The sequence below is a fragment of the Oncorhynchus kisutch genome, linkage group LG21 (assembly GCF_002021735.2).
Source record: "Oncorhynchus kisutch isolate 150728-3 linkage group LG21, Okis_V2, whole genome shotgun sequence".
NCBI classification, from domain to species: domain Eukaryota; kingdom Metazoa; phylum Chordata; class Actinopteri; order Salmoniformes; family Salmonidae; genus Oncorhynchus; species Oncorhynchus kisutch.
The window spans coordinates 13,009,059-13,022,287 of NC_034194.2; the positions used below are offsets into that span (position 1 = coordinate 13,009,059).

At 42.0% G+C, this 13,229-nt stretch overlaps 1 protein-coding gene and 1 pseudogene across 1 annotated transcript; one reads left to right on the forward strand and one right to left on the reverse strand.

The window, feature by feature from the left end:
• Positions 1–8,780: 8,780 nt before the first annotated feature.
• On the reverse strand, positions 8,781–9,792 carry LOC109866182 (gap junction beta-7 protein-like; annotated as a pseudogene).
• A 1,470-nt stretch (positions 9,793–11,262) lies between these two features.
• On the forward strand, positions 11,263–11,919 carry smim8 (small integral membrane protein 8). Its single transcript, XM_020454796.2, has 2 exons — positions 11,263–11,539; positions 11,654–11,919. Exons 1-2 carry the CDS (start codon positions 11,420–11,422, stop codon positions 11,810–11,812), a joined length of 279 nt encoding a protein of 92 aa, XP_020310385.1. The 5' UTR covers positions 11,263–11,419; the 3' UTR covers positions 11,813–11,919.
• The last annotated feature ends 1,310 nt before the right edge of the window (positions 11,920–13,229 follow it).

Below are 13,229 nucleotides of genomic sequence, written 5' to 3' on the forward strand. Positions count from 1 at the left end.
CCTCTTCCTCATCAAAGTCATTCAATCAGAAGTAAGCTTCATTCCAGATACAAAAAAAACATGAACATTGTATACTCAGCACCTTCTTGCTATGTATTCTTTTGTTGAATTCCAGTGAGACTCAAATAATATCCCTTTTTGTTTATTTTACAGGTGGACAAGGTTGGACTGCCAGTGTGCGTTGACATGTGCATACGGGCTCTACAGTTGGAATCAAGTGACGTAAACACCAAGGGCACCATTTGCAAAACCATCTCCTGTTTGCTGCCCACTGATCTGGAGGTAAAGCGGGCCTGCCAGCTGACAGAGTTCCTCCTGGAACCCACAGTGGACTCCTACTACGCCGTGGAGACTCTCTACAACGAACCAGACCAGAAGCTGGAGGAAGAGAATCTTCCCGTGCCCAACTCGCTCCGCTGTGAGCTTCTGCTGGTGTTCAAGACCCAGTGGGCTTTTGACCCCGAGTTCTGGGACTGGAAGACACTGAAGCGTCACTGCCTGACCCTTATGGGCGAGGAGGCCTCCATTGTGTCCTCCATTGACCTGCTGAATGACAATGAGAGCCCAGAGGCCACCGAGGAGGAGGACACAGCTCAGGGTGAGGAAGGATTCAGAGATGTCACAGATTGCTTTATTGACACCACACATGAACTGAATGAAATAGCCGATAAAAGACAGAAAAACCGAGAGACAAAGAAACTGAGAGAGAAAGGGTTCATCTCGGCCAGGTTTAGAAACTGGCAGGCATATATGCAGTACTGTGTTCTGTGTGACAAGGAGTTTCTGGGTCACAGGATTGTACGTCATGCTCAGACTCACTACAAAAATGGACTTTATAGCTGCCCGATATGCGCTGAGACCTTCACCTCAAAAGACACATTGGAACCACACGTGGCATCACACGTAAAGCTATCATGCAAGGAAAGACTAGCTGCAATTAAAACAAATAAAAAATTGGCGAATCCCAAAACGGCTGCTCCTGTTATAGCGGCTCTAAAAGCTAAGACTGAAAATCAACTTTGGACAAAAGATGCAAATGGCGAATCTCAAGAACAAAATGGGCAGTCGCTTCAGACAGAAATGGTTCAGACCAAAGTCTCTGGACTTAAGACCGAAAGCAGCACTGAGGAAAACACATGCCCTATTGCAAACTGCAAAAAGGGATTCAAGTATTTCCGAAATCTTCTTGTCCATGTGAAAGCACATGGAGAAAACGATGAAGCCAAGCGCTTCCTTGAAATGCAGAGCAAAAAGGTGATTTGTCAATATTGTCGTCGCCAGTTTGTTAATGTCACCCACCTTAACGATCATTTGCAAGTGCACTGTGGCGTCAGACCTTACATTTGCATACAGTTAAACTGTAAGGCCTGCTTCCTATCCAACACAGAGCTGCTTGTACACAGGGAAGAACATGTCGTGTTTAAAGCCAGATGCATGTTTCCTAGATGTGGGAAGATTTTCAATGAAGCCTATAAGCTTTATGACCATGAGTCACAGCATTACAAAACGTTCACCTGCAAAGTCCCTAACTGTGGAAAAGTGTTCCATTCTCAGTCACAGTTGGATCTTCACCAGGAGGAACATGTCACAAAAGAGGAGGAGGACCCAGCTACAGACTCCGACCTTTCTCATTCTCTGGACCAGAGGATGCTTTCTGATCACGCTTCCTTCTCAGAGGATGTTGATTTGGCTTCTCATCCACCAGCATCTGTCGCTGTGAAGCACTCTATTGACCACCTGCTGAACGCTTCTCAAGGTCCTGTTCTGAATGATCGACGATATGTGAACAACAGTGAGCCACAAGAAAAAGAACTTTACCCATGTTCAGAAAGCTCTGTGATTCGGTCGACCAGAAATGCACAAATGCACGACCCAAATGAACTGCAACGTAGACCCCAAGACCCCTCAGTGACTGCTGCATATGACTATATGAGACCCAAATCACAGCCACATAATCCATTAGCTTCATACCAAGATACTGCGGATTTGCACCATGCCTTACAGCCAAATGTGTTACAAGGTCAGGACCAGGGTTTGCTGAAAGGGGGAAGTTATGGATCCAGGAACTACAATTCGGACTACAGAGTACCAGTGCAAGTACAACAACAACAGCATCCACACATGTGTGTTACCATGTCAGCAGCAAGCCAGACCCCCAATTACCTGTCAACTCCAATGCCTCAAACTCTCCCATATGCATCTCATACACTTCTTCCACTAGTCACTCATTTGCCAGCCACTGGTTGCAGAACAGAGAATTCAATAACACAGTGCCTGTTACCAAGCACTCCTGCCCCACAGCAGAGCCCATTACCAAGCACTCCTGCCCCACAGCAACACCCATTACCAACGGCTCTTGCCCCACCCCAAGGACAGAAGGAAAGACACCACTGTGCTTTGGATACATGCGATCGCAACTACAGCTCCTACAAAAGTGTTACCAAGCACATGAAAGCAGTTCACCCAGAGTTTTATACTGAATGGAAACTTGCTAAAAAGAAAATCAGGGAACAAGAAAAAGTTGAAAAGGCCAGGAAAGCTATCCCATCGAGTGTGCCTCTGATTGGGAGCCATAACTATGTTGCTCCACTACAACATCAACAGGCTAATGTTGTCCCAGTTCATAGGCAGAATGTCATTCAGCCACCCCAGTACCCAAACTCACACCACTCCTATGCTTCCCATTCAGCTGCTGTCCAAAGCCAGGCTTTCCCCAATCAAATGGACAACATCTTAGATCCAATTGTACTCTCCCAGCTAGGAAACAACCCCAATCAATATGCACCACCTAGTATGCCATGGCTACAAACACCAGGAAACAACCAAATCCAGAATTGTTATGCCTCCCAAGTATACCCTTCAAACATTCAAGGGATGCCACAAATGGATGCTGTCGGTGGAGGAATGGATGTTTATGTTATTCCGTCCCGTCATATGATGGGATCTAATATGGAAAGACCAGCAGAGTCACTCCAACCATCACCTATGGATAATGGTCTCCAGCCTGTTTTCCCCTCTTACATGGACATTCTGAAAGACTCAAGTCTTTCAAATCAACTGGAAAATGCTGCACCTTCCTACAAACCACCCTCTCAAAATAATCCAGTTTCTAAAAGTAGAGGATTGCAGAAAACCAACATGGAATCCCACTTTGCCCCTGCAGGAAGCTTGCTAGCAAAAAGCAACAGTGCATCTCAAGATGGCACGATAAACTCTGGAGATGCAAAGAATCAGATGGGCAAAAAAGTCAAGCGTAACAAAAGAACAAAGTGGCCTGCCATTATTAAAGATGGAAAATTCATTTGCTCTAGGTGTGGTAGAGGATTTACAAATCCCAAATCACTTGGAGGCCATTTATCCAAGCGTGCACACTGCAAAGCTTTTGATGAGACTGAACTCCTGACAGCAGACTTGCCTTCATCATTTCTTGATCTTCTGAATTCAGAGCAACTTCTCAATACTCAGCCCCCGCCATCTTCACTGTATAACCCTACTGCACCATTTGCAAATGATGGCGAACAACCTGATGACATTCTTAAACAAATTATGGATACTCCAAATATTTCCAATGTGTTTGAGCCCTTAGCAATTCCCCAGCCAACATTCCAAAATGCATGCGGCCCCTACGGACCTGTCGGGCGCTTGCCAGAAAGTACAGTTATACAGCACACAGGAAATATCCAAGTGAAGAATGAAAATGAGTCTTATAGAGATGGTTATCTTCCACAGTCATGTGACCCTGGGTTTGGAAGCAGTGCATTCTCTGATCCACTTCTCTTTCAGATGCTTGCAGAAAACAACCCTACGGTTTCACTTCACAGACTTCCCACTGACCATATTGATCATTTACTCAGATCAGAAACACTAACGAAGATGAAAGAAGTAAAGGGAACTTCTGATTCTGTCTCCAGTTCAGGAGGGCTGTCTAATGATGGACTTCTGGCTGCAATGGCCAGTTTGGCACAAAATCTTATGACAAACCCTATGTTGCAGATCACTTCACCAGACCCTCCGTCTCAACAAAGTCCAGCAGCAACAAGTAGTGAACTGGCAGAGAGACAGAGGAAGAGTACAGAACAGAATGTCAAGAAAAGATTGCGTGAACAGATTTTAGCTGGAGACTTCCAAAGAAGAAGCAGTTTATCTCAGGCAAGCAGCACTGACACAAATGCCAGTTTGAGTCCGGTGTCATCCAATCCAGCAACCAATGTTGTACCACATTTTGGAGCTCATCAAAGTCCTCAGCCTTCCACGACGATTGATTACGGAATCCCCTCTGTGTCCTCTGACCAAATGAACGGAGCCGTATCCATGCAGAGTTTCACTAATTTCAGAGAGGCTTCCTCTCAACACCATGAGGCTACTGCACCTACCAGTATTGTTGCAAATGATGTTGATCTTGGTCCCAATCTAACACCTGTAAACCAACAGCACTGGATGATGGACATTCAGACTGCATTAGAGAGGCTAGACTTAGACAAACAGGTCTGTGATATTGCTCCAACGTATTCCTCCATAAAAGCTAACGGCACTGATATTTGCAATGATACTGAGTCATTCAAGCCTAATGTCTTAATAGAGAAGGACACACAGATTCCTGACGGCAGTATGAAGCCGTTTGCCTGTGAGAGTGACAACTGCACTTACAGGACCATGACAAAATGTGCCATTTTAAAACACCTCACCAAGACTCACAATTACACCAATGAGATGATCAATTCAATTAAGAAAGACCATGGGAAATTTGCTCCATTCTCTTGTCAAATGTGTGATAAGACTTTTACCCGAAATTCAAACCTTAGGGCACACTGTCAGACAGCTCACAGATTAACACAGCAGGAGATTGCTCAACTAAAAATGAAGTGCCAGTCAAGCAACACGGTTGGATTTGTTAATAAAGACGATAAACCAAGTGTGCATTCAGAGCCTCCTTTGTCTGGTCAGATGGTCACAGCTCCCCACTCAATAACAGAGAATATTACACGTCAATATTCACTCCCGGATGTTAACCAAAATCAAGATGTGACTGGAAACAACTTGTTTGCTTCAGGAGAAAGGACAAAGCAAGAATACCACTCACAGCCTTTAGAACAGCGGACTTCTCAAGGCATGGCTAACTCGAGATTTAATGATAACAGTCTCTCCATGGGAATGCAGCCAATGCAAAGGATACCCATGCATAATCAGACAGTGACTCCATTGATGCCAACGTCTGAATATCAAATGAATGCACACTGCTCAACAATACCCCAAGTCCCCTTAATGACTGTTCCTGATACAGATCAATGGTCAAACGGACAAAACATACCAGTTCCTTCTATGCCTAGTCATTACAGTCAACAGTCTGGAGGCTATCTGACAGACAGAGCTGCTTCAATGACACCGGCTTCATCAGATCCCCTTCAGGTTTGTGGTCCCTCGCTAGAAATGTCACCCAAAGTCAAGCAGCAGAGAGGACCAAAGCCTAAAGTTGAAATTCCCAAGAAGATGAAAGAGAAGAAGTCTGAGGCAAATAATACTTTCAGTCCATACAGGCCATATCGCTGTGTTCATCAAGGATGTGCAGCGGCCTTCACCATTCAACATAATTTAATCCTCCATTACAGGGCTGTCCATCAGTCTGCTCTGTCTATATGTGAAATGAAAAATGATCAAAATGATGAACCGGCTGAGAAAAAAGACATCAAGCAGGAGAGAGTTATGGATGAGGAACCAGAGGGTGAAGTCACCCAGGAAACGGAATTCCGATGTCAAGTGAGCGACTGTTCGAGAGTATTCCAAGATGTCCCCAACTTGTTACAGCATTACCTCCAGCTTCACAAGTTCAGCCTGGATAAAGCAGGATCTCTAATGTCCAACATCAACCTAGGCAGATTCAGTTGTGATCAGCAAGGGTGCACAACGTCCTTCACTGCTTTCTGGAAGTATATAGGACATATTGAAAAAGAACACGACAAGGCAAAACTATCCAAAATGGAATCTGTGGATGGGATGTTCCAGTGTGATGTTGATGGCTGTGCCCACGCTTATGCTACAAAGTCAAACCTGCTGAGGCACACCATGAAAAAGCATCATGACCTTTACAAACTCCAACTGATGAACCAACGGAAAAGTGAAGATCTTGGGAAACCCAGCTCCAAGAATTCCCATTACCAACTGACTAAATCAAGTGATGGGAAAGAAAACATAGAGAGCAACAAAAAGATTACAGAGAAGGGAGGTGACAAAAAGAAAACTGACAAGACGGAAAAAAATCATTGGACTAAATACGGAAAACCATCCTTGAAAACTAAGGATGAAGCATCTGCGATGTGCATAAAGAAGTCCACCTTGCAATACCCTTGCATGATAAAGGGCTGTGATTCAGTGATGAAGTCTGAACGGAGCATCATGAAGCACTATATGGGGCACGGACTGTCCGAGCGATACTTAGAAGAGCAGAGAAGCCACTTCATATTCTGCAAGAAATACCCCCGACGTAGGAACCCTCGGTCTGGCAGGAGCGATGACTCCAAGTCCGAGACGACATCCGAGATATCGGACAGTGAGGACACAGCAGACACGGGCCAAGAAGGAAGTGAGTATGATGAGTATTCAAAACCCGCCTTACGGAGAAGGGGGCAGGGCGGACTGTCTGACACCAAACCCTCGTATGATGAAACTTCAGAAACCGTATCTGATAGCTCTGTGGTGGTGAAACGCAAGAGAGGGCGACCACGGAAAATTAATTTAGAAAAAATTGTCAAACGCAAGAGAGTGTCCAGACTGACTAGGAGTAATGCAGTTTGCTGTGGAGAAAATGGATCTGACTACGACTCCTCTAGCACTGTCCTTACCCAGGATGAAATGAACGATCAAAGTGAAACATTGACCTCCTTTAAGCCCATGGGGTTCGAGATGTCTTTCTTAAAGTTCTTAGAGCAGTCAAACCCACCTAAAAATTCTGTAAAGAAGAGGATTCAACTAGGAAACGCTACAGTGTTGTGCAAAAGGACAGATGCATATTTGCATTACCCAAAAGGCTTTGATACCCTTGAGTTCAGGAACCCTCAGAAGCTGACATCTCTTAACAATGTGAAAATTGTAGTAGACAAAGCCTTTTCAGACGTTGCTGATAATCTGCTAAAGCAGCTCCAGGAAATGCGACCCACAGTGATATTAGAAAAATAGATTTTGCTTGTCGAAACACGGTAACTCAGGATTAGAACGGTTTTCAACCTGCAGCTGAATGGTGCCCAAAAACAATAATACTTAGAATTTTAATTTTTCACTGCAAAATATAAATCCATTTTTTTTGTGGACTATGTGAAAGTTGTTTTAAAAATATACAATAATACAAGTTATTTACTGTAACCTTGAGTCTGTAAAAATCCTTCTCTTATACAGTGTATATTGAGCTCATTTTATATGATGTTATGGGTAGGATAAATTAAGCATGCTTGTATTTATGAAGCTTCCCAGAACATTATATGGCCTTTGCAAACAACATTTTAAATGGAGGGGGGGAAACATAAAGGATGTTTTTATCCCCATGGGACATGTAATGAAATGGTCTTTCAAAAAAAATGGAATGTGATTTTGTGTATAGTTTGTGAATGTTGTTTCAACATGCCTTGTATATTTTAATTTGTATGTAGACAATGTTTTGTGTACATATTGTTTTTTTGAATCAATTACTGCCACCAGCAGTCTAACTTAATTGAGATAAACGTTTTATTATAGCTTGGAGTTCTCACTGTTGTGTATATTTTTATCAGGTGGTCATGTCATTTTGTTTTAATTATAGGGGATTAGAAAACATATTCCCCCACAGGAAAAATAGTTTTCAGGGAAATTGGTAGAATGATCTATTAAAAATTAACTTTATATTATATTTATACTATATATTATACTATATTATGGCCCAGACACACGTAAAACCACACAAGTACAAGAGATGCATTGCACAAGGAAGAATGCTGGAGCTCCTATAATCAGCAAAGAGTCAGTAAAAAGTGCTTGGTGTAAAAGAGGAATGTAATTTAACAATAGACTTGTGATATCACACACTAAACAGCATGCCATTTTTTATGGAAGTTTTATGGGGGTCTATTCATCATGAAAGATCAGAGTACAGCATTACCTAAAATTCAATAATATTGATATTTCTACCAATCAAAGTTGTTTATCATAAAAGCTAGCACAGGCACTATATCCCATGAAAGATGAAAGCAATGGAATGAATCTACCAATTTGTGGATTAGAATTACACTGACAGTCATATTTATGTAAATAGCCTCTACTGGAGACATGACATGAACACAAAATGAATGCTGGAATGTCAGTAAGGAAAAGGGCATGGTCTATGTATGAATGGAGTCCATCAGCACTGAAAGTGGAAGCATAAAAGTTGAATTTTAGATTTCAGCATAAACATAATACCGAAGGTGATTAGCAAATAAATTATACTAGTTACATGTATCACACAAAGTTGAGACATTAATGCCTTCAATACAACCCTAATACTATAAGTAACTGTATATGTTAAAGGTGAATAACTTCAGTTTCTGAAATCATTGAAGTTCAATGAATTCCTGATCACACTTAATAAATTAGAATGTATTTTAAAAAGCTGCAGTATGTAACTTCTAAATGTCAAACAAGTGCTATTTCTGTGATATTTTCCTTTTGGTTTTGTGCACCAGCTTCAAACAGCTGAAAATACAATATCTTTGGTTATGTAAAATATAGTGGTTTAGATGGTACAGTGATTCTCTACACTATACTCGCTTGTTTTGTCACAAACTGAAATTAGGCAAACTATTAGAGTTTTAGCAACCAGGAAATTTAGTTGCAATTTCTGCTTAGTGCATCTTTCAAGAGGGGATGGGTTTGGTTGTCCTTTGTTGCTGGATCATGTGAGCCCATCGTATCTTTAAGTGTGGGCTGAGGTACTGTTGCTGATGGCGACAATGCAGACTAGCCCTTTCTTCAATAGGGATGTAGTGCTTGCTGAAACACTTCCAGCACTGTTTTGATGGAATATACACATCTCTGAGACATTCAGCACAATATGGATGTACAGCTCATGATGTAAAGAAAGACCTCAGTGGCTTTGGCGGTGTAGCAGTCAACGGTGTTTGGGCAAGAGTCCAGGCTGCAGCGAAGCAGTCTAGGAACGTCAAAGCCACTGTAGAGGAAGTAGAAGGCCAGGAGGGAGCCCACCTCGAAGGTAGTCTTGAAGACGAGGCTGATGATTTAAGTTTTAGAGCAGGCCTCGGTCAGTCCTGCCTTTGTCCTCATAGAGCTTCTTCCCATGCCTCTTCCCTCTCCCTGTTCTCGCGGTAGGCCACGTGTAGAGCCACCAACAGGGAGCGAGTGGACACCATGATGAGCTGGAGGGCCCACATGCTGAGATGGGGAAGAAATGGTCGAAGCACACGTTCTCACAGCCAGGCTGCTGGATGTTGCAGACAAAGTCCTTGTTCTCGTCCTTCCAGACGTGCTCAGCAGCCGCCACGTACACAAGGATGCGGAAGATGAAGACGATGTAGAGCCAGATGCACCCGATGACTGTGGAGTATTTGTTCACCCCACTCAAGATGTTTTCCAGAAACCCCCAGTTTGACATTCTCTAATTACATGAGCCTGTGGAGGATCGCGAAACTGTAGAAAGCAGCATACGTCCCAAATGGAACCACATTTCCTACATAGTGCACTACCTTTGAACAGCCTGGTCAAAAGTAGTGCACTATGTACTCGGGAATAAGCTGCCATTTGGGACAAAGCCCTGTCGATACAAGGCCAATACTAAATTCTGCCTGTTATGAAGTCATCTAACAATAGAAATCGATTACAATCATACATAGGACATAGAGTTCTACTCTAGTTTTTTTGTTGCTCCGTGGCTACATTTCTAAATTCACCATTATTCTCTCCACTGTAAATAGAAAAAAGTATTATATATACTTGTTAACACTGTAGGCTACTTACACATTACAGTGTAATAATGACAATGTTATGTGAAGTGTAACCCCCCCCCCAAAAAATGGAAAGGGCAAATATCATGTTGATAATCTGTGTAGGAAGGAATATGTTCCTCTTTAATAGGCGTGTTGCACTTTTTTACAATGAGAACTTCTACTGGCTCTGTATTTCCTGGGTAGCCATACAGTAGCATCATGTATAAATGAGTTACCCTTTTACAAAAACCGAAAGCTTATATATTTTCTATTACTCTCCAGTGAAAAAATTGCCATTGATTTATTCCAAGCACTCAACTTGATCTGTGATAAGTGTGCATTTTCCAGTAGCATAGATAAGATAGGTTTAGCCATCTTAGGATCACTATTATGTTCAGACAAATACAATATTGAAAGAAAATAACACGATTAACTCACAGATTAGAAACCGGCTATTGCAGTTTTTTTTCTGTTTCTTTCACGCGCCAATTTTCTGATGCTTGCTACTGCAGTCGATTTCCACGTTAAACACACCTGTCAACGAGGCCACACCTATTTGGTACGCAGAGGGCTTATTATTTGGATATTCTATTGCGGACGAGCGGCACTATAAAAATCCTTAGCATAGTTAATTAAATGTACCCTGTTATGTGTATTTTTCTATTAGCGTATATGGCCTATCATTATCTTTATTAGATTGTAGGTTTAACATTAAAGACTGTTTCTGAAGGTATGTTGAGCAATTGAACAAAAAATAATCCTAAATTGAACACTGTCTATTTTCAATATGCCGTTAGACTTAAAGCCTGTAGCTACCATTCATGAGACAGCCCATTCATCTGCATTCATCTGTCGTCAACCCAACAGTTTGTTTTGGGACAGAGAGTATAACCATGGTCACATTAAACACACAATTATCAGTCAATGAGTTCAAATTGTGTTGCTGAAAGAATAAAAAAAGTCAGACAGAATTGTATCCAAGTTAAATTGTTATTTGAATGTCCCTTTCAAGTGCTGACTTCTGTGTGGCCACTGGTCTTTTTTCAATTTTGTCATTCCAGGTGTCCAATGAATTGACTGTTAATAATGGGTTTTCACTTTTCTCCCTGTGTAAGGCTAAATAGCTATTACACTTTTTTTCTGAATACAGGGAAATAAAGTACAACTGTTTATGCTGAGTCTTTGGTATAGGCCACTGTAACGCTAAATGCCGAACCAAAGGCTGTTCCACATACTGTCGAAACCAGCCTGTGCCGTAGCAGTGTACTCCATCCACGCGGTGGCGCTGTATAATTGTATCATACAGACATTTCTTGTTGCATTCGTTGACTGTTATGACTTTCAAAACAAATGGACGTTTTGTGCATGCGCTTTTGATTGCTCGGGAATGTTTTCCATCATCAATAACGTTTCCTCAAACGCTTTGCACTCTTTCATACAATAGGTTTGCATAAATAAAGACTCAACATACTTTTGCAATGTCATCTGGAAGCGATAAGGATGCCCCGAAAGAAGGGAATTTCAGGATTCCTGGCTTGAGGGGAGCGAAGACCACCACACTTTTCAGAGCTGTTAACCCCGAGCTCTTCATTAGACCTGTAAGGCCTACTGACGAACTCCTTGGCAACAATTGTATTCGGTACATAGGAGTTTGTTATCAGTGTCGTCTGTTGTTCACATGTCATTACATTTGTGGTTTATTTATTTTACAGAACAAGCCTGTGATGGCCTTTGGACTTGTAACTATCACCTTGTGTGTGGGCTATCTGGGCTACCTTCACGCCACCAAAGATAACGAACAGCAGCTGTATGAAGCTATTGACAGTGAAGGGGAGAAGAACATGAGGAGGAAAACCTCGAAATGGGACTGATCCCATCAGATATGCAATATATCCTGAACATTATTGTGGGGAAATGGCATGGGCGGAAAGCACTGTGTATAAAAATTATTATGGTTATTAAATATTGTTAAAATGAGGCAATAGCTGTTGGATTCAGTTATTCAACTATTGAAACAACAATTTACTTTAGAGAATAAATACAATAAGGTAAGCCCATAAAAAGCCTATAGATGATTCCACGTCAAGAAAGAGGACACAATATGATGCATCACAATGAATCTTTCCTTTTTCAGATACATGCATTTGAAGTCACACGTTCTTATATTTTTCTTCTTCTACAAAGCAGCATTTTAAGTACTTTAAACAGTAGCTAGTTTTAAATAGAGCAAGATAATCCCACCCTATGGGTTGGGAGATAATACTTCAATAATTATGTACTTTGTGAGGTGAGGTCCAGTGTACAAGCTAAAATGGGCAGAGTCAAAGAGCAAGGGAAATTCCCAACGTGGGAATAGAAGCTTCACAGAATCCTTCCTGTGTCTAGAGGTGAAAGAAGAACTGCAAGAGAGCGAGAGCCCACAAGCCGTACTCACAGCTTTGTTTGGCAACACTGATAAAGCTGAAGCAGTTGAGTACTCACTCAAACCTTATTGGTATGTCCAAACCTCCTTTATTAGATTCACTCCAATAATACTACTTATCAATGATAGTCGCTTAAACATCTGTTACAGACTGCTATCACATTGAATTGTATATAAAAGAGAAAACATACACCAGTATTACATGACCGAGTTTCAAAATGAGAAGGAGAAGTGTATTAAAGCTGCTACCGAAGAGGCGTGGTGTAAGGTAAAAACTACGGTTTGCAACTGCACATGGGGATAAAGATCGTTATTTTTGGAGAAATGTCCTTTGGTCTGATGAAGCACAAAATAGAACTGTTTGGCCATAATGACCATTGTTATGTTTGGTGGAATAAGGGGGAGGCTTGCAAGCCAAAGAACACCATCCCAACCGTGAAGCACGGGGGTGGCAGCATCATGTTGTTGGGGGTGCTTTGCTGCAGGAGGAACTGGTGCACTTCACAAAATAGATGGCATCATGAGAGGGGAAAATGAAGTGGATATATTGAAGCAACATCTCAAGACATCAGTCAGGAAGTTAAAGCTTGGTCGCAAATGGGTCTTCCAAATGGACAATGACTCCCAAACACACTTCCAAAGTTGTGTAAAAATGGCTTAAGGACAACAAAGTCAAGGTAATGGAGTGGCCATCACAAAGCCCTGACCTCAATCCTTTAGAAAATTTGTGGGCAGAACTGAAAAAGCTTGTGCGAGCAAGGAGGCCTACAAACCTGACTCAGTTACAACAGCTCTGTCAGGAAGAATGGGCCAAAATTCACCCAATTTATTGTGGAAGGCTACCCAAAACATTTGACCCAAATTAA